This window comes from Calonectris borealis, chromosome 6 (assembly GCF_964195595.1).
Source record: "Calonectris borealis chromosome 6, bCalBor7.hap1.2, whole genome shotgun sequence".
NCBI classification, from domain to species: domain Eukaryota; kingdom Metazoa; phylum Chordata; class Aves; order Procellariiformes; family Procellariidae; genus Calonectris; species Calonectris borealis.
This window is the reverse complement of record NC_134317.1, coordinates 574,227-596,956: the sequence shown is the minus strand read 5'-3', so window position 1 is coordinate 596,956 and position 22,730 is coordinate 574,227. Positions and strand designations below refer to the sequence as shown.

At 40.0% G+C, this 22,730-nt stretch overlaps 1 protein-coding gene across 1 annotated transcript in view; it reads right to left on the bottom strand.

Annotated features, from left to right (window-relative positions):
- The window catches only part of CCDC148 (coiled-coil domain containing 148), a 68,791-nt gene that overhangs the window by 23,206 nt on the left and 22,855 nt on the right, over positions 1-22,730 (bottom strand). The window contains exons 9-10 of the mRNA XM_075152609.1: positions 21,662-21,800; positions 19,319-19,525 (exon numbers count right to left, since the gene is read on the bottom strand). Coding sequence (XP_075008710.1) covers positions 19,319-19,525; positions 21,662-21,800 — 346 coding nt within the window. The remainder of the gene's footprint in view (positions 1-19,318; positions 19,526-21,661; positions 21,801-22,730) is intronic.

The following is a 22,730-nucleotide window of genomic DNA, read 5'->3' as shown; positions in this document are numbered from 1 at the left end:
TGCTAAGTAGGTTTCCCCCCCAGATATTATCATGCTTTTGGTTATCCCAAATACATTAATGAATTCAGTATGTTCCAAATAGTTTCCGAAGTTTTATTTAATGACTTGATTAATCAAGACTGCCATATCACAGCATAAATACCTTAAGCCCTCTTACCGAGGCTGTGGGAGATCCACATTCAATTCTTTATTCTGTAAAAAGGAATATGAAGCCATGTTTATGGTTAAAATTATTCCAGGTTGCAGAAAACAGAATCAGAGCAGCTGAGGTTGGAAGGGACCTCTCAAGACCATCTAGGCCACCCCCCCCTGCTCAAGCAGGGTCAGCTACAGCTGGTTACCCAAGACCACGTCAAATCGAGGTTTAAATATCTCCAAAGGGTGGAGGCTCCACAACCTCTCTGGTCAACATGTTCCAGTGTTCATCCACAGAGGGTCTCGGTAGAAAAGCGATGGATTTGTGCCCGTTGCTTCTCGTCCTGTCACTGGGCACCTCTGAAAAGAGCCTGGCTCCGTCCTCTTTGCACCCTCCCTTCAGGTGTTTATCTACATTGATGAGATCCCCGAGCCGCCTCTGCTCTAGGCTGAACAGTCCCAGCTCTCTCTGCCTTTCCTCATAGGAGAGGTGCTCATTTTAATGGTCCTTCACTGGACTCACTCCAGTAAGAAAGAAATAACGAAACCCTTTTTGAGGCAGGGACCTGTATCCAGCTGTCCTCAAAATTTAAAAGAACATCCTCATTTCTAGACTAGCTTGAACCAGGGTCTTCTCATTCTCTGACACTGTAGCTGCTCCACTTGAAAATCGCCAAGAAGCAGAAAAGCATCTCTCTTCCAGTGTCCAGACATTCACTTGGGAATGTCTTCTCTGCTGTCCACTGTCTTTTCTTTAATGTCAAAGAATTACTCTGGTGTAGAGAGGAACACATTTTCTCTATAATTCAGTCCTCACATCATTCTCCCCTACCAGTTCCCATACTCAGTTCTGGGACCCAAGTCTTTCTCTCCTATCATCTGAGATCTTATTTCCCTAAGTTTGTTCATAAGTTAAAAACATCAAGTTGGCAAGCAGATGCTATAAGATTTAAGCAAGTTCCAAGAAAAAGAATCAAGCATTTAGCCAAGTTTTTAGGCATAACAGAAATGCATTTTCTTGAGGAATATGCAAAGCAAGGATTCTTCTGATGTAGTTAGGTAGCGTAGGGGCACTACCAAAAAGGCAGGAAAGAAGCAGGTAAGAGGATCTAACACGCTTTCTTGGGAGAGTTGACTGAACTCTCTCAAGTTCTGAAGGGAGCCACTGAAGGTGAGGAACAGCCAAGTATAAGAAGCAAGATATATTCAGACCTTTATTTCAGGGTTTTCTATAGTTCTGACACCGATAACAAATCCAGCACTAGATGGGGTCTAAACAGCTTGCTTAGCTTGGCAAGAATGAAAATGGATAAATGAGGACTTAAGCAAAAAACTGCTACGTAGCAGAGGTTTATTAGATGGATCCTACGGAGGAAGCCAGTGGGTTTGAGCCTGTCTCATGCAGAGGGAATGACAAACTGATTGATTCTAAGCCATACAAGAATAAGAATACCATCAAATGGGCAAAGAAATCCATAGCAGCTCCGCATCCTAAAGCAAGCGAGTTCCAAGGGAAGTGTCAGCAGAAGAATGTGATCACTCTTAATGAAAACAGCCAATTACAGTTTCAAACCATCCATTTAAACAGAAATATGGAACAATAATAAAAATAGAACAAGGATTACATGAGATGACCATACTAGCAGCTAAGAGCCTTCTAAAGGGAAGGTGTCCATTTTCATAAAACCCTATTTTCTGGACCTTAGCTGTAATATCTGAATGAAACCTCCTCCACACTGTGAAACTTGTGACACAAGATCTTTGTCTAAATAAAAATTTTTATTTAGCAATTTTGACAGCAGTCTGTTCATGCATTTTAGCAGTTTAAGAATCTAAAATAAAATGCTAAATTGTTTCAGTTACCCTTCACTTGCTACGCTAATAAACTTAAAAAGGAATGTTTTGAAAATGAATGTGGAAGAATATGCAATCATTTCTACCTCACTTTTGAAACAGACTGAAGCAAAAACATATACATGAAGCTTTAAAATCTAACAACAAACAAAAAATGAATGAAATTACTAAAAGTCTACCCAGATTGGAGCTAGAATAAACTGCAGAAGCATTCGAAGGAACTTTAAGCTTCTGTAATAACATCATTGAGATTTTCTGAACTGAAATGAGGTAACAGTCAAACTATGTAACAAAAAAATTGCTTTTTTTAAGCTTGTATTTTCCTACATCCTGCTTTAATGGGATATATGCCAATGTAAGTGGGCTCATGACATGATGCAGCTTTAGTTTCCTCCAAGTCTGAGAACCCTCTTGATCCTTTACTGGTCTTCTCTAGATACTAATTTACCTACTAACCAGGGATCTTTTTTAATTGTTTGATTGCAGCCATCAGTTAGCATGGTGAGTCCATTAAATTGGTCTCAATAAAAGCTGCAGTTAACTGATACTTCAGGTGAGTTTGGCCGAGGCCAACTGTATGAGGTTCATCAAGGCCAAGTGCCGGGTCCTGCACTTGGGCCACAACAACCCCAGGCAACGCTACAGGCTTGGGGAAGAGTGGCTGGAAAGCTGCCCGGAGGAAAAGGACCTGGGGGTGCTGGTCGAAAGCCGGCTGAACATGAGCCAGCAGTGTGCCCAGGTGGCCAAGAAGGCCAATAGCATCCTGGCCTGTATCAGAAATAGTGTGGCCAGCAGGAGCAGGGAGGTGATCGTGCCCCTGTACTGGGCACTGGTGAGGCTGCACCTCGAATCCTGTGTTCAGTTTTGGGCCCCTCACTACAAGAAGGACATGGAGGTGCTGGAGCATGTCCAGAGGAGGGCAACGAAGCTGGTGAAGGGCCTGGAGCACAAGTCTGATGGGGAGCGGCTGAGGGAACTGGGGGTGTTCAGCCTGGAGAAGAGGAGGCTGAGGGGAGACCTCATCGCGCTCTACAACTCCCTGAAAGGAGGTTGTAGCGAGGTGGGGGTTGGTCTCTTCTCCCAAGTAACAGCGATAGGAAGAGAGGAAATGGCCTCAAGTTGCGCCCAGGGAGGTTTAGATTGGACATTAGGAGAAATTTCTTTACTGAAAGAGCGGTTAGGCCTTGGAATAGGCTGCCCAGGGAAGTGGTGGAGTCACTGTCCCTGGAAGTATTTAAAAGATGTGTAGATGAGGTGCTCAGGGACATGGTGTAGTGGGCATGGGGGGGTTGGGTTGACGGTTGGACACGATGATCTTAGAGGTCTTTTCCAGCCTTAATGATTCTAAGATTCTATGAGTTACTGACTGGAAATGGATGTTGAGAATAGAATTGGCCCAGCAAAGAGTCTGTCAAGATGACAACCGATTGAAGGAAAGCAAACAACAATAAGGCAGTAAGCAGATATAGATACTAATCTAGTCTAAAATCATCTCAAGCCTTCTTATTCATTCATTTTGATTAGCAGTTGTTTGCATGGCATATGTTACACACCAGTCTCATGACAGGCCATAATCAGGAAAAATTGGTATAAAAACCAGAAAGGTACTGTTTGCAAAATATTTATAAAATGCAATTCAGTAGGCTGGCGTTATGCGATGTCTTCCCCACATGAAGAGTTAAAGTCATATAGGATAAAATGTTCTTAACACAGCTGAGCTAAATTAAAGTGTTTTATTATGTAAGAAATACCAAAAATTAGGAAAAACCAGCCGATTTAAATGTCAATATATTTCACTTTTTAAACCACCTTCGAACATTAAAACATCTCTCTGCTAGAGCATAGTTCTAGTCCCACAGCCTCAACTTATTTTGTGGGCCAGCCTGTCTATAAAGAGGACCTTATCAAGGGAGTACCATCCACAGAAGATGGCAGGGGCCAGAATGAAACCAGGAATATGGACAGTCCCCTGTCCGTACTGTCACAGGTGCAAAAATTGGGAGCTAGACTATCTTAACTCATGGTAACAAAGCATATAGTGGACTGCCTCTTGCAGAAACCCAGCCTGCATCTGTATTTACCTTGCAAACTACACTTTACTGTGAGTTTGTACAACACATGGCACTGTGGGAACCCAATCCTATCTGAGAGCCTCTGGGCACCACTGCAAAACAAATAAGAACAACAAAGGGCAGGCAGTGAAATGGAGCAAGATAGTTGAGGAATCTCGGTGGCATGCATTTCCATACTGTTAATATTTTGCTGTTTAAAAGTGACTACCTGATGCTGAATTTCCAGCATTCCTACAATTTAAGCTTTTACGAATCCACTGTATTCATCAGGTTTTTCCTCCAGAGATAGTATCGTGCAGATCTGAAGAACAAAAAAAAAATCCCGAACAATAATTCTAATTCACTAAGGCAGTAATCTGGGACCACAAAATGCACAAAAAAAAAAATTAATGTGTTCTTGATTGTATTCTTTCATTCCTATGAGTGCAAAATCAGAAGGGTAGAGTTTACTGTGTTAGCAGTAAATGTTCTGTTTAAATATTAAAAAAATCCTAGTAGTTAAACTAATATTGAAAATACACCGAAAACTGGATCCCCTAATTGCCTGTTTCACAAAGAAGCTTACATTTTAGCAGTACAAGCACTGCCAACGTTAAGTTCTGAAAGTTTTTAACTACAACCGGCATTTCAAGTACATTTCACGGTTCATGTATTATTAGAGGAGCTTTTGCCAAGTGAATTATTAAATTGCTGTTCTGAACAGAATGTGTACATACCTATTTTCAGTTCATTATTTCAATATTGCACATTACAATAATGTAAAGTACACTACAAACTAATTAAATTAATAAATTAGTTCTTTCACTCTAGGATCTGAATGGTAATAATGTATTTACCATGTACTTAATGCTACAGATACATCTCTCTTAATGACAAAACAATTTTTTGAGAGACTTTCCTTGGGTATTCCCATTAAATTAGCACATAGTAACACAGCACCATGTAAGGTTTTCTCTTTAAGCAACACTGACTTACGTTATAAACAGATCTTGAAGCTGCCTAGGGTGACACAAGAGAGTCAGCACCAAGCTCCTTCTAGCAGCTGAACTGTATAGCTAGGTAAATAGGAACACAGGACAACTGACTGGTGTAGAGACGGCCTGCAAGGTAAAGGTTATGCAAGGAGTAATACTAGCCTTTGAAAACTGAGGCAGAAATACACTACAAACCAAAAGGACATAAAATGACTGGGAGGAACAGTGTCACAAAATGATTACACAGAGCTCCAGATCAGTATTCTTGCAGGCTACACTGTGCTACACAGATATAATAAGCTGCTAGAATTCAAATTCTGAGCAAGAACTCCCAATAAAGTCAGTACTGTTTGTCATAACTAAAGGCATAAAAAGAAAATCCTCTGATATCCCCACCCTGATTCTCTCTAGCTCACTCTTTCAACCTTATAAATACATCTTCAATACACTTCCAGAATTTCCCAGAGCCTTATTAATCTCTGAAATATTTCTGCACACCTGTCCTTATTTTTATTATGGTTGGCAGGTTTTTTTCTTCTTCAAACTGTTCCCAACTGATTCTAAGAATGCCTGGGAAAAAAATTTTAGAGGGTCTCTTCAAGAAAAATAACTTCACAAATGAAGATGCTACATACCAAAACAAGTACCACAAAATTTGAATGAGTAAGTTGAGGCAGCGTGCAACAGAATGCTATTCAGGCACTGGTGAAAGAACCAGCATTTTCATGGTGGCATCACCATGCAACTGAAAGCAAAAGCAGCTGCAGCAATCAGGGTTGCATGGTCAGAAATACTGAAATGTGATTACAAGATGACTAGAGATTCAAATACTATATAAAGGAATTCAATATTAAAAAAATCCTAAGCATAAAACAAGGAATCACAGAATGCATCTACGTACATTTGTCCCACAGTTCTCACTGGTTGTTCTGCAAAGTGGGTAGGAAATCCCAACAAGTAATAGCCATGAAGTGTTATTTCATGTTCACAGTGGGGACAGCACGGACTACCTGAGCTTAGCGTTATATTGTGCATGGCATCTGTGCCAAAAAATGGTATAAGTAGCACAAAAATTCCTATTGTGTGGCAAAGCTCCATGTTAGGCTACTGAAGGTACCCTTGAAAAGAGAGAACAAGTTCAGCAGCTTTTTGGCTTGTGCAGATAGAGCCCAAGTAGTCATTCAGAACCATGAAATAAGCTCTGGAAAGGATGAGTGCCAAATTGCATGGGAACCTGCAATCGTTCCCCTTCCATAGAATTATTCAGGCTAGAGTCCTCTAGGTCATCTAAGGCTCTCCTACAGCTACTTACATTGCGCTCATATGAAGCTCAAAAGAAAGAGGAAGCTTGGAATCAACAGAGTCCAAAAGCACAGCAAGAAATGTCCACAGTTCAGATAACCAGACTGATCTACTTCTATTGCCAGGACTAGCTCCTCTCCTTTCTTACCCTCCTTCCCAACTTCATTGTGTCACTGTCGTCATCTCTGCCCAGCTCTTCTGTCCTGTTTCTCGCTGAATATGGAATTGAAAGTTACCCCATTTATTTTAAGTCAGAGATACCTCTTCATATTTCCACATGGAAGCCACAAGGCACAGAGGGGAAAAAATGCCTCTTAATTGCAAGTTTGGGTTCAAACCACGTCAACCATGGCATTTTTCCTTCACGTTTTTAAGATAAGGACTGCAGCCTCAGAACAAGTTGGTGACCTAAGGAATTCTGTTACAGAGAAAAGGCCGTTTTAGAGCTACGCATTTTTAGTGTGTCCTGAAAATCAGAATTAAGCAAAACAGATGTAAAAGGTGATTAAGTGATAAAAAGTTATGGGGTAAAGGAATTACAAGATTGCAATGTCCTGTAAAGATATTCTTCTCAGTTCAGTTCATAATGGACACATCATCCAATCAATGAAGAGGATTTAATAAATTTGGCAAACTTCTTATTTCTCCTCACAAGAGAAGGTCATTACTTTTTATCTACTGTAGAACTGGCCAAAGAGCACAGTCAAGCTGAGATCACTAGAAGATTAACATGGAAAACTCATTAAAAGGTGACTTCCATTACCAGCAGTGTAGCCTCTTTACTTGCAATTTAGCTTAGTCGTTAATACTTCAGATAAAAGTAGTGCATGCTGATCTATGTCTCTTGCCTGAGCAACTCCCTTCCATTCTAAGGTGGAAAAAAAGCAAAGATTTTTAAGGAAAGGGGGAAGAAAATGTAGAGGAAAATAAAAAATTAAAGACCTAGTCTCCCATAGAAGAACAAGGATCACCCAGATAATTTCTATTAAGGTTAATAGAAGTTAAGTACATAAATTCCACTTGGGTTAATGGGATAATAAATCCCTTATACGTAAATATTTTATAAATGGAATAGGACAATAGAATTCTGCGTTACAAAACTAAAACAATTTTTTTAAGTCACTAATTATACAGAAATGTCTATTTAATGACTACTAAAAATTAGTGCATTTCATTAAAAAAAAAAAAGTGTTTTCAAACTTACTTGCATTCACCTACAATTTCTTATTACAAACCCTACTTCGACTACTCAAACTTTTAAGATTTTCTGCTAGGGACGAGGAAGAAGGAAATGAATGCATGTTGTAAAACATTTGTGTCTCCAGGACAAAATTGCTTGCTACAGCTTTTCCCAGACAAACTCGTGAGCCTCCACAGTATTTGCACAGCAACCCCGACACTCACAGGAAGCAATGGCTGGATATGCTCTTTATAGATGGTTTGGGCATGCATGAAAAGCATGACATTTAGGAAACTCTGGACCTACTGGTAACATATGCCAACGTGCAGTAGTTTCAACAGCTCTCAGACATGCAGAACTCTCAGCACAGGTACTGGAGAGTAGATTTATGCTTGCACAGTGGGCATCTCATGGATTTCTAGATTTCCAGTTAACGACTTGTTTGCCAAGACTTTGGAAGTCACAGGCAAATTTTGCCCCAACAAAGCTGACATCTCCAAGGAAACTGGATGTATAGTAGACCTGCTACTGATGTATAATTGTATCAACTGAAAATAAAAAAAACCCCTTGCACTAATCAAACCCACCACACATTGAAATATAAAATAACAACAGTATTATTCTTGGAAATAAAGTAAGAATAGAAAACGTATGCATATATTCCTAAATGGAAAGATAATGAGACAGGTGCCTCAGGGAATGAATACTAGAGCTCATAAAAGGGAAAAAATTAAAATGTATATTAAGAACATTTCCCTGGAGTCTAAAATATTACAGGGTAGGGAGAAGTTTATCAAAACAATGTGAACAAGCCATCATTTTTTAAATTTAGAAAGTCCTTTTTTATAAGCGTCATACATATTGTTTTCCTTTTCTTGTGTGTCATAACCTTATGAACTGACATGAATGTTTAGAACAGCAAATGTGTCAATTACTAGTTTACTGTGGAAGGAAGTTCAGATTTACAAGGGGGGCTCTACGTTAAATATCATGATCAAGTAGAAATATTTAGCAAGAATCATTGCTGTTTACAGGTTTTGGTTCATATGCTGGTGGTAGCAGCCCAGAGAGCTGTGGTGATGAGTTCCTGTCTCCTGCCAGCAGGTTAAGGAACACATTGATCAAACATCCTGCTGTCTGTGCTCTGTGATACAATGCTTAAAATTCTGCTGACTGTTAGCTTCACGACAAACACTAAGCATTCAGAATCCATGCTAACACCTAATCCTAAATAAAAAAACCCAACCCCCCCCGCGACAGAGGTTATAGGGCAGCAAACGCTGAAACACCAGGTCACTCAGCAGTCCAGCAGTGAGAATGATGCACTTTCCTTGGGGACAAGACTTAGCTCTACTGTCATGGAGAAGAACTCGTCTGTATTACTTTTACAGAGAGTGCAGCACCTCCTGAGACCACCCAGTTGATACATGAAGTTACTTATGACATCAACAGTTATTGACATCAACAGGTATGTCAACAACATAGAATCATAGAATCATTTAGGTTGGAAAAGACCTTTGAGATCATCAAGTCCAACCGTTAACCTAACACTGCCAACTCCACCACTAAACCACACCCCTAAGCACCACATCTACACGTCTTTTAAATATCTCCAGGGATGGTGACTCCACCACTTCCTGGGGCAGCCTGTTCCAGTGCTTGACAACCCTTTTGGTGACGAAATTTTTCCTAATATCCAACATAAACCTCCCCTGGCGCAACTTGAGGCCATTTCCTCTCATCCTATCACTTATCACTTGTTACTTGGGAAAAGAGACCAACCCCCACCTCACTACAACCTCCTTTCAGGTAGTTGCAGAGAGCGATGAGGTCTCCCCTCAGCCTCCTCTTCTTCAGGCTAAACCACCCCAGTTCCCTCAGCCGCTCCCCATCAGACTTGTGCTCCAGGCCCTTCACCAGCTTCGTTGCCCTTCTCTGGACACGCTCCAGCACCTCCATGTCCTTCTTGTCGTGAGGGGCCCAGAACTGAACACAGGATTCGAGGTGTGGCCTCACCAGTGCCCAGTACAGGGGCACGATCACCTCCCTGCTCCTGCTGGCCACACTAGTTCTGATACAGGCCAGGATGCCGTTGGCCTTCTTGGCCACCTGGGCACGCTGCCGGCTCATGTTCTAGACAGCTATTGACCAGCACCCCCAGGTCCTTTTCCTCCGGGCAGCTTTCCAGCCACTCTTCCCCAAGCCTGCAGCGTTGCCTGGAGTTGTTGTGGCCCAAGTGCAGGACCCAGCACTTGGCCTTGTTGAACCTCATACATTGGCCTCAGCCCATCGATCCAGCCTGTCCAGGTCCCTCTGCAGAGCCTTCCCACCCTCCAGCAGATCAACACTCCCGCCCAACTTGGTGTCGTCTGCAAACTGACTGAGGGAGCACTCGATCCCCTCATCCAGATCATTGATAAAGATATTGAACAGGACCGGCCCCAGCACTGAGCCCTGGGGAACACCGCTCGTGACCGGCCGCCAACTGGATTTAACTCCCTTCACCACAACTCTTTGGGCCCCACCATCCAGCCAGTTTTTTAACCAGTGAAGAGTACACCCATCCAAGCCATGAGCAACCAGTTTCTCCAGGAAAATGCTGTGGTAGACAGTGTCAAAGACTTTACTCAAGTCCAGGCAGACAACATCCACAGCCTTTCCCTCATCCACGAGGCGGGTCACCTGGTCATAGGAGATCAGGTTAGTCAAGCAGGACCTCCTTTCATAAACCCATGCTGACTGGGTCTGATCACTGGGTTGTCCTGTACATGCCACGCGATGGCACACAAGATGATCTGCTCCATAACCTTCCCCGGCACCGACGTCAGACTGACAGGCCTGTAGTTCCCCGGATCCTCCTTCCGGCCCTTCTTGTAGATGGGCATCACATTTGCTAACCTCCGATCAACCACGACCTCCCCGGTTAGCCAGGACTGCCAATAAAGGATTGAAAGTGGCTTGGCAAGCTCCTCCACCAGCTCCATCAGTATCCTTGGGTGGACGCCCTCTGGCTCCATAGACTTGGGTGTGTCTAAGTGGTGTGGCAGGTCACTAACCATTTCCCCTTGGAATTATGGGGGCTTTATTCTGCTCCCCGTCCCTGTCTTCCAGCTCAGGGGGCTGGGTATCCCGAGAACAACTGGTCTTACTATGAAAGACTGAGGCAAAGAAGGCATTAAGTACCTCAGCCTTTTCCTCATCCTTTGTCACTGTCTCCCCGCCACATCCAATAAAGGGTGGAGATTCTCCTTAGCCTCCTTTTGTTACAGTTTTTCATTGTCTTTTACAGCAGTAGCCACATTAAGTTCTAGTTGGGCTTTGGCCCTTCTAATTTTCTCCCTGCAAAACCTCACAAAATCCTTGTAGTCCTCCCGAGTTGCCTGCCTCTTCTTCCAAAGGTCATAAACTTTCTTTTTTTTCCCCTGAGTTCCAGCCAAAGCTCTCTGTTCAGCCAGGCCGGTTGTCTTCCCTGCCAGCTAATGGGGACGGCCTGCTTCTGTGCCTTTAAGATTTCCTTCTTGAAGAACATCCAGCCTTCCTGGACTCCTTTGCCCTTCAGGACTGCCTCCCAAGGGACTCTGTCAACCGACCCCTAAACAGGCCAAAGTCTGCCCTCCAGAAGTCCATGGTAGCAGTTCTGCTACCTCCTTACTTCTCCAAGAAGACCAAGACCCCCCCCCTTCCTTCTCTAAGACCGCCCTCCTTCCTTCTCCAAGAATCAAAAACTCTATCATTTCATAATCGTTTTGCCCAAGACGGCCCCAACCATCACATCACCTACAAGTCCTTCTCTGTTCACAAACAACAGGTCCAGTGGGGCACCTTCCCTAGTTGGCTCACTTACCAGCTGTGTCAGGAAGTTATCTTCCACACACTCCAGGAAACTCCGAGACTGTTGAATTGTATTGTATGGTATTTCTCTGTTGTATTGCTGTATTCTATTTCCAGCAGACATCTGGCAAGTTGAAGACCCCCATGAGAACAAGGGCTAGCGATTGCGAGACTTCTCCCAGCTGCTTATAGAATATTTTGTCTGCCTCTTCATCCTGGTTGGGTGGGCTGTAACAGACTCTCAACCACGATATCTGCCTTGTTGGCCTTCCCCCTGATTCTTACCCATAAACACTCAACCCTATCACCACCATCATCAAGCTCTAGACAATCAAAACACTCCCTAACATATAGGGCTATGCCACCACCTCTCCTTCCTCACCTATCCCTTTTGAAGAGTTTATAGCCATCCATTGCAGCACTCCAGTTGTGTGAATCATCCCACCAGGTTTCCGTGATGGCAACTATATCATAGTTTCCTGCTGCACAATGGCTTCCAGCTCCTCCTGTTTGTTGTCAATGCTGTGTGCATTGGTGTAGATGCACTTCAATTGGGCTATTGATCCTTTTTGGATAGCCCTTTTGGTGGCTATTGATCCACCTTTTTGAGGAAAGAAGCCCTAATTCCTATGTGACCATTCTCAGGCTATATCACTATCATGATATTAACAGATGGTGGTCTGAAGTCTCCAATAACTTTCAACTCTAAAACCCTGTTCCTTCTTCTGTAGACCACGGATTCTTCCACCCTAAAAACTTCTGAACGGCACCATGAATCACATCCAGACTCCACAGGGTCTTGAATGACAAAACAGCAGATGGTACAAGCTAACACTATTCTGCTTCTGACTGACTTACACAAGACTTATGAGAAGTCCAGTATTAGAGCATTTGGCAACAGGATAATTAAGAAATAATACACTTGCAAGTTTGTTTGTTAATCTCGGAAGATAATCTCATTCTGGCTGTGATTAGAAAAACAATGAAAGTTCACACCCCTAGCAGATTTTTGACTGGTACTCTTGAGCAGCTTGTGGTCCACAGGCTACTTCCAAGAGGCCTGCAAGAAATAATGGAGAAAAGCAAGGCTACTGGCACTAGGATTAATTTTGTTACTTAAAATTCCATATCCACCTCTAGAAAAATTTTAATTTGAAAATCTGGAAGTGGTTAAAAGTAACTGTTTTGATCATTAACAGAACTTAGACATTTTCTTCAGCTATAAAAGTGTTTAAATCTGAAAAAGAGATATGAGAGAAAAGCATTTGAGCATAATAACCTGAAGTCATAACCTGAAGAGTAAAAAGATACAATGCTTTCAGTTAGGAAACTTAGTCACAAGGGCTAGGATTGGTACCTATAAAACTTGTCATCCAATATAGGACCAGTTTTAGTTCCCTGGAGCTGAAAGCACATCACATCATCTTTGCTCAAGACAGCGAGTGAACAGTTTACTTTTCACAGCTTGTCCTTGTATTTCCTCTCTCTTCTCAGTCAGCATTATTCAGAACATCTTTCTGTTCTTGACAACAGGAGTGTCAACATTTTATTAACATGTTTAAATATTACGTAGGCTTAAATATTCACACATGCATAACCTTAAGTAAGCCGCATTTCTATTTACAACTACTTAGCCAAATTTGCTGTCCTTTTATATACAGTACTCTCTTTTATATACAGTGTCTCTTCTAGTTCCTTCCGCAGTCGTATGAAGAGGTCCTTTGATCCTTTACTACTTTTGCAAAATTTTAATGCAAATTATTTTGCTTGCCTGAGGTGCCACTTTCCTAGCTGAAGAAGGAAGATAATTCTCCTAAGAAAATAAGGTTAGCGTGAGCTCTCTGCTTGTCCAGCTATCCATCCTCAAGTAATTTTGGGGATCACTGGACAATTTCAACTAAATTTGACGGATAAGTGTATGTCTCAAACATACTTAAGATCCTACAAGCTTTGATAAATGTAGCAGCCAGGTAAACGAGCAAGATACGTCTCAGGCTGAGGCACTACACGCTCCTCTGATTTGACTGAAGTTTTGGGGTGCAATGGGTTATTTAAATGGATCTCAGAGCTGACAAGTCAATCCATGGTCTCCCTCCCACGCAGGGTACCCTGCAGCCCCGTTACCAAAAACCCTGCAATTTATGCCCAGTACATAAGATTAAGCATGCAGTCATGATAGCGTCCTCAGAAGAATAAAAAGAAACACACATAATGGAGTTACCATAGTTTAACAAACTGCCCCTTGTCAACTTCACTGGAGTGTGTGGCTCTGTGTGTGCTCCTAGTCCTTCACAAATCTGTTAAGGTCAAATAACGAAGAAAGCATTTTCAAATTTGTATGTTATCTCATATAGCATAAATTCTAATTATAATGCTGGAGCAAACCATGAAGGTGGTTTAGACTAATACGCTTTCCACGCAATTGGCATAGTGCAGGGGGTCCACTGCTGTGGCTCAGCTGGTAACTCAACAGTCAATGCAATCACAGTGCATTGCCTCACACAGCCACCAAACTTACAGTGTGTTGTGTGCAACTAACAACATAACTAAATCACTGGAAGTGGAAAGAACGTGTGGTTATAAATTACACTGCAAACACAATTTATGAAACAGGCAACAGCTAACGTCCGAACTTCTATTTCTCTCAAATTAGTATTTACTAAACCCCTCTGAAATACAGTGTAAGGATCTGGTTAACATAATGCGCATCTGGTTATTTATCTTAGTATTCTGCTAATGATTTTTTCTTAATTAGCAAAAAGGACAATTATTTTTTCATTTGTAGCTTAAAACGTAGAGGATGTCTGCTTTTTACACACTTCCTAAATTGGTTTATCAATTACTTCCGTTGTGTGTGTATTGAAAGAGAGTGAAGTTATAAGAACATATTCTTATGTTCTTTTTATTGTGGCCTTACAGTTGCATTACCGTAACAAAGAGCTGTGAACTGCACCAGGAGGTAAGAAAAAGCATTTGGGATAGTAACCCCTTAAATCTGCCGTGTCCTCAGACAAAATATTAGGTAATACACATTGTGAGAAGATTTCAATAGAGAGGTTGATAGATTCAGAAATAACAACATCATGTGATAGAACACACGTGGTATAGGAAAACAGGGGAAAAAAGGAGGGGTGAAAGGAAAAGCAAGGAAAATTTGCAGAGACAATCTCTGCGTGTGCTTCAAGCTTACAGCGTATGAGCTTTATCTGACTCAAAAGCCATGTAATTCATCAATACTGGGCTGTCCTCAAACTAATAAATCCAGGTTTATTAGCTCTGGATTAAAAACATACTACTCAGAGTTGGCTCATCTTTAGTGAATTTTAAAATCTTAGATATTTGCTCACATCCACTTCGGAGAAACATTATAGCGTCCTACAACTCTTACGTTCACCACATACTTCCTGAACGAGTATCTGTATTTAAAATTTAGGTTATTAAGACTTCCTTATATTTCTCATATCCAACAAATGAACGGGTCACTTCAGTGGTGAATAGACAATGCTTCTGAAAAAGAAAACTCTTCTTTTACATATCCCACTATTTAAATATTTATTTTTTAAAGTTTAAATATTTATTTTAAAAAGTTTCCTGCAAAATGATCAGATTACAAAGTGCTAGATTTGGTATCTCTGCAGACTTTTTTTTTTCTTTTTTTCACTATATTCAGTTGTAATATTTCAACGTTGATTTCTTATGGCAGTCAAATCATTCAAATCCGTGACTTGACTGAATAGGCAACTTTTTTCCCTGAGTTTACTGACACATCCTTTCTACTCATTATATAGGAAGGGAGAAGGAAGGCAATCTGCAACATGCTTTATATGATTTGCAATATCCCAGCTAATTCCACCTAACTCTTTTCCTTTTGAAATTAATTTATCTCAGTTTCTGCCAGGATAAGGAATGCAAGAGTTGCTCTCCAAAAATTTACAATGTGTTGCAAGAGATTTTAGCACTGGAGTGGGGATTAATCCTGGAACACAAAAAGAGAAAGAGAAAGAGAAAAGATTTAAAGGAAGGCAGGCACACAGCTTTATGCGAAGGAAGAAAAAAGCCCACCCTATGCATCATACACAGGAGATTCAACTCTCCTTTTTGTCCTTTTGACCAAGTTGTAGGTCTTCCCTTGAGTGTCCTTTTAAAATTGTTTTATATGAAGATGGAAAGTACTGGATTATAAATATTTTAAGATAAATTCAATAGAAAAATAGTGTTTTGAATGCATGCAGATACCTTGACTGAATTTCTAAATTTATTACAGCAAGTAATAATCCTTCAACCACCAACTGTGAAACAGCACCCTACTAACCCTCTTAAAAGATCACTCTCTCACTTCATTACTTAATTACCTTATGACATAGAAGAATTTGCTTCCTTATGTTGTTTAGAAAGAGGAATTTTACACAGAAAGAGAAATTTTTTACACAGCATCTGCTACAGAATCCTGAAAGTGGTTAAATCCACACAGTATAAAGCATACCAAATATGAGTGATTCTTGATCACTCATTGAAAGTCTAACCCCGCCATGTTTTTGGTTTTTTTGTTTTCCCACAGCAAACAGGGGTGTTAAAGATATGTACCAGAAACATTTCCTCTTTAAGAATGTACAGTATATCCTCACTAGTATTATCCATTTCACACTTTATTTCATTTGGATGACTACCATATGGCCCTCATGATTTATTTCACCTGAGCTTCTTGAGTTGTTTCAAAATTCCTCCTTAGAGACACTGATTTCTGTTAAGGACACACATTGATCTTCTGTGAGATGGAACACGGAATAAGAATTTGAAAGTCCTTTCCCCAAGTGAAAACTGCTATAAACATTAATTTAACTTCTCTGCTGCTTTACTTTTTAATTTTTATCACCTCTTGTCAGTCACAAGGCCTAGAGTCTCACTGATGGCATAGTTGCTTCTAGTGCATTTAAAACAGCTTTAAATATGTATTCTTTAGTCTATTTGCTATGCTGTTGGTTTGTTGTTGACAGATGAAAAGAACTATATAAGTTAGGTGATATCATGTGGTTATTGCAGTATAAGAAAAATGCATAGCCTGTCACATACGAATATTTTCTTTCTCTTTTGCATTGCTCAATCTGTACCACAATTAGGAACAAACTGATTTTCACACACAGAGAAAGAAAAACTCTTTTGAAAAACCCCACAAACTCAAAGCAGCATAGAAATTTACAGAAAGATATCCTTTTTAAACCAAATAAGTAAAACAGGCTAAATGGTTTACTGACTGGAAGTTAAATGAAAGGTGTCATATTCAGAGTCTAGTCTTCTCCCACTCTATCATTAACAGCTGCTTAAACAATCCATTTTGATTTTAATGTATTTCTGCATATTCTGCCTGCAAAATGGATCTAACGATCCTTTGCATTTCTAGAACTGCTTACATATCTTACAGTGTGTGTGTCTCATAACTTCATTTTACAGCTGATGTAAATAGGCATATAAATGCTATGACTTTCTCTGAAACCTGCTGGTGTAATGAAGGAGATCTATATCTCTCACATTCAGGATACAAACTCTTCACAAGCATACCTAGAGTTTACTATACAGCTAAATCATTATAGCAACTACATTTCCCTCTGGCAAAGTGATATGAGTAAGATTTCCTTATGCTAAACTTACTGAAATGCAAAAAATTAAGTCAATTAATGGCCAAAAAGAAAAAGTGGGAGAACAGCGCTAATCCCTGATTTCCAGCTCTACACTCATTCCCTTAGAGACAGATTCACTTTTTACCCCATCTTATGGATCCTCGTCAGCATGGGTTTTTATCAGTGTAAATTAACTCACTAGACTGAGAGTTACTTTTTACCTGATAGCTGCCAACAGCCGCTTTCCACAGGATGACATTCTGTAGTTGCACACTTCAGAAGTGTAGAAAGACAAGTCTGTAAAATGAACTACAACTGGGTAAAGTATGAGTTTTCAAATGCATATACCCATCGAATCCAAACAAAAACCATGGATACATTCAGAATAATTTCTTTGAAAAACAGCTAGCTCCTTGCCCAATTTCAACTTCCGTCCTCTAGCCCTTTTAGCTGTAGAGCTGATCAAAACAAGGTCACAATAATATCCTTCCTTAATGGGAAAAAAAAAAAAACCCGTACCTTTTTCATTCCTTTTTTCTTGGAAATAGGTGAATTGTTTTTGTTCAAACGTTCAACATTTTAACAAAGCCACCTTTGAAAGCAACCCTTGAAAACTGTAGGCCTATTAGGTTTAAGTTTCAGACAGTTCCAGGTTACAGGAAACAGGAGGTCAGAATCCAAAACACTTTCAGACAATGTTCAAGGCATCAGTGAGAATCTTAAGCTACATGGAGACAACATTAAGTACTCCAACATTTGCTTGTTACTTGGGGGGGGGGGGGGAAGGGGGAGGGAAGAAAAAAGAAAAAAAAAGACAGACTCATAAATTCACAGGTCTGGAATAAATGGCCCTTCCACCTCTAATTGTGCAGATAAGAGACACACAGCAATTCCAGAAAGGGAGGCCTAGGTAAAAAAAAAAAACAAAACTCCCCACCAACCCCAGAGAACTGCTCCTTACTCCACTTGGCTCCAGGGAAGCCTGCCACAGGCGTTAAAATGGGGTACTCCCTACTTAGTCAAGCCCAGACATTTTCTAATCCTAAAGTGTTTAGATTCAAACCTTCTTATGACAGACGGCTCCAGGAACAGGATTCAGAAGGTTTTTTGTATTTTTACTATAGTGAAAAACTAATATCAACATCAAAAATCTTAATAACAGTACAGGTTTTACTGTTTTTCTACTTGTAGAAAACCAAAATCAAGTGTTTAGTATTTCACTGGAAAGTAAGGGTTCAACAGAGATAGCGTTGGTGAAATGAGAATAATACACCGTGTGTGCTTTCAGATGTTAATTTCTATGCAAGTGGAAAATCACAGAGAGCGGTCTAAACAAATCTTAACATGCCTTTCATGCCCAGAAATGTGATTCTCCTTACAAATGCCTTAGGCACCAACATCATAACACTTTCCTTTTGTGTCGAGGCTCCTCCCATTTTATTCTATTCTCCTACCAAAAACAAGGCAGGTTTTTTTATCTTTTTTCACCTCTTAACACAGTAAATCACCTTTCAGAATATTGCGAAACCTCCATAACAAGGGCAAACAAGTTATGGGATCCATTTTTTCAGGTCTTAGAAAGCATTCTTAAAAATAAACAGAAGGGAAGACAGATATTCATTCTTTCTCTGAAAATAGACTAGCATTAATCTAAAAAACTGCTGGTAGTGATGATGAATGGAACATTTCGCTTCCACTTCTGAAGATTCTAGTGTTAAAAGCAATTATGAACTACGCCTCAGACAGTATAGATATCAATCCCACTTTGTTGAGGAAGAAACAGGAACACACAAATATTTTGTGATTTGCCAATGTTACAAAGGAACCTAAGGAATAAGATGCCAGATCTTTACTCCTGTAGCTTGCTTACAGTTTCTCGTGCTGTAAACTGCAGAACAAATCTTGTTCTGCCAATACTGAAACATAGTTCAAACTCTTTGATGGTGCTCAAAATCCATCAAAATAAATGTGACTGCAGTTTATACAGAGATTATACCCACAGTATGAAACTCATAGTAACACCTAAAGTGTGCTAGATAATCAAATTCTTAATCAAAAAAAGGCAAACGAAGTTCAAGAGCTGGTTGAAACACTAACAAGGATCCTTATTAGTAATGAAACAGAGCATCTTCAAAACGATTTGCAAGTCAAGCTTCACAAACATACTGATCTCTGCCAAGAGATTATAGTTTGCCTTTTTTCCCTAACTGCCCAAAACAGTTCAATCAGGCCAGTAAAAACAGGTTTATGACAACTAGCTTCAGTTAATTTTTCTTCACTTAGACACTGTAACTTCATTTTGAATTTACCAGTAAAACACAGATTTGCATGTGGTAGATTTATAACTGAACCTACCTTTGCTTTCAGATCAGCACAAATCTCCTGTTGCTTTTGTCTGGTATTAGCCAACGCTACTTCTGTCTCATGAGCAGCAGAGGCTTCAGCAACAGTCGTCACTGCCTTAAGTAAAAAAGCTTTCCTAGCTTGAGCCCAATTTAATATCAAGACTCTGCGCTGATTCCTAATGAAATGGTAACGATCCCAAGCTTTCTCATGAACAACCTAAAAAAGTAAAGCATTTCAGAAAGGTTTAAAAACTATGCAGTAATAAAATAAAATAATTCTAGACATTTTTGCAAACCTTTAATATAATTGATTTAATTATTATATCACCAATATTCCTATGGAATCCACAACTTAGGGCCCAAAAGTTTTCTGTCAGGTGCCAGGTACGCTGCAGTCTCCCAGTGTCAGTAGGCGGTGATACCACTCCAGCAATTCCCTGTTTGCCTGTAGCACGTGGCACTTCAATATTCTGATGTCCCACTGTTCCCTTCTGAACTACGCTTTTGCAATATGAATAAATTAAATGCAATGGTTCCTTCCTGCCCTAAAATATGTAAGATGCAAGTAGGTCCTTTCAATACATCTTCAGACATATTGACCACTTTTAGCAAGATGAGGCTCTTTGTAGCAAATTATGATCTATAGAGAAACAGAACACCAATTAAAGCAATTGTACAAATGCAGTACAGATGAGAATTAGCTTCATTTTTTCTTTCCTAACAGGAAATTTGGAAATAGATTTTTAGCTTGCCAAGCAGCATACTGCCACCACCAATGTCACCACCTAACAAAAATGATGAGTGTTTAATCTTAAATACACCTTCTTTGGCCTTATTCAGTGAGGTTCGTGAGGACATTCAAGCCTCAAGACTTTGACAGAAGTAGTAACAGGTAAGGCTGCATAGACTGAGGCAGTAGAGTCTTGGACCTGTCTTATATCCCAAAAAATACAAGTTACAGGGATGAAGGAGATTCTAGAGATGGCTGTCTGCTCACAAGTGTCAAGGGGACCATTCCTGATGGCTTTTCCAGGCTTTTGGCAGGGGACAGGGGGATGCTGACTCACCTGGTGCCTAGCTCACAGATATTCCTATCAGCTCATAACTGAAGAGAAAATGGTACCACTACCTCTGGAGCTTCTCTTTGGTCAAATGCACATAGGCCACTGCATCAGAAGTTCACATTGCTGCTGCCACAAACTCAGGTGAGCCTTGCTAGCAAGCACCTAAAGCTAAGACACTCATAAGCAAGAAATGGGATGGAGAGTTTGCACTTCTAAAAATAGAACTCTCTGATGAGCTGCTACTGGATCAAGCACTCAGCGCTTGTCCACTGATCCGTTCTTCTTCAGAGGAAAGAAAGCATAGAAGGCTCTAAGTTTAGTATTCTAATGTAACACAAACGTTTTAAGAATAGATTCTTTGTACTGTTTTAACATTTCTGTACTTGTCATGCTAATATACATACTAAGAGATATCAATTCAATGCAGAATTATGATTTTTAAATTTAGAATTTTTAAATTTTAAATGAACCTTCAAAGAATTAGGGAGACCCATTAATAATGGCTATGCTTAAAATATACCTACATTGTACAAAGCACGTAATTATTTAACCCAGTTCTCACAGGCAAAAGCTCTGAAATCCACAAGAACTTTATTTTTGGTGAAACTACACTAATTATCAGTATCGCTTCACTGTCAATCCTTTGCACTAAGCACTCCTCAAACGCAAGGAAGTAGATGGTCTAAAAATACATGCAGAGATAAAAAAAGACCCCTACTTTACTTATGACATCCTGAAGTGTTCTGGCCTTGAAATGGGTTTCTCTGTTCGCTGCCATGTGCTTATTCACTATGGAGTGTAAAAGGAATCAGCAATCAATTTGAAAGGCATTATGCATATAAAAATAGCCTTTCCCTGAGAGCAGGAGATAACTTTCCACTCTTCCTGCTATATATGTGCCACAGACCAATTAAAATAACTATTCCTAGACAGTGCGACAATGCTATACATCCCCATAGAAAATAAAAATACCAGGAGAAGCAGAATAGCATGACCTAACTATAAAACTGTACAGCAGAAGGAATGTTAACAAACTAATTTTGTGAATTTGGCTGTAAGAGTATAGGGAGCTGTAAAATCTCCACAGTGCTTATTTTGAAGAAGTGATAGGTTTCCAAGTTCACGCATTTTGAAGACAGGGACATCCCTTCTTCACTGTGCAGAATAAAATTTATAATTAAGAAATTTTAAAATAAAAAACTTTGATAAACATTCTTTAATACAGATGTTCACTACAAGATTTATGCAAGAATTTATATAACTGATCTAATATTTAAAACAACACTGACCAGATCATGCCTAGATTTGTGAGGAAGGTATCTCTGCAGTACATCAAGGTACAAAGTCCTCCTCCTCTGAAGATCCCTTGGATACTGATTGATAACAGTCTGAAAAACCCACTGGTCTTCTTCCTTCCATTCAATGTTCCTATAGAAATGCAAAATAATCAGCCCCAATATAACTTCACATTTGAAAAGAAGGAGTTTGGTTCTAGTTTATTTTTAAAGGCCTAACCTTTCGGTGGGCTCACAATCCTGAACCTGTAAAACTGGATGTTGGATCAGAGCTGAGAAATTTAGATTTACTTTAATGAAACAAAGCAAACCTATATTGCTTTTCTAATGTGACCATTTATCATGCCTTCATTCGAGTGAATTGTTCCTCTTCTAACCTGGCTTTTTATTGGGGAATGATACTGTGTTTCTCAGATACGTTACGTTAATGAATAGTCACACCACATGGCAAATACAATATGAAAAAGGAAGATGATGATCAGTCTCTACCACTGAGCACTAAATAAATAATCAAAATGAAATTAATGAAGTGATAATACCTGTGTGTAGCTAAATGAGAGACTAGTTTAAAAACAAACTTCTGACAGCCGTAAACTCATCAGCAAGGCATAACATTCACAATTTTCTAAAATAGGAGGTGTAGCAATCAGTATGCATTCATGTATTTCAGAAAATTGGAGTAGCAAGAAGTAACATAAAACTAAAACAGAGTACACAGGTTTGGATTTAGTAGATTAGATTTTACCCTCAGTCTGAACTCTTGGCCTTGAAGGGATTAACGTCAGGCTTCTATTGTCAGCATTAATGTACGAGCAGCAACACTGAGTCAGACCAAAAGGTCTCTCTGTCCCAGTGACCTGTTTTCAAAAGTGACTAAAAGCCTAGGGGAAATTAAAAGAAAGCAATCACATGACTCTACCCCCACCAAATTCCTGCAGCCTCCAACTGTTTGCAGCTCTCAGACTTCCTGAGCCAGCAGTGGTGTCTTGGTATTTAATAGCACTGCATTCAGTAAGATGTTAGAACAACTTTATCCTTACACAGGCACAAATATCAAGTTTTT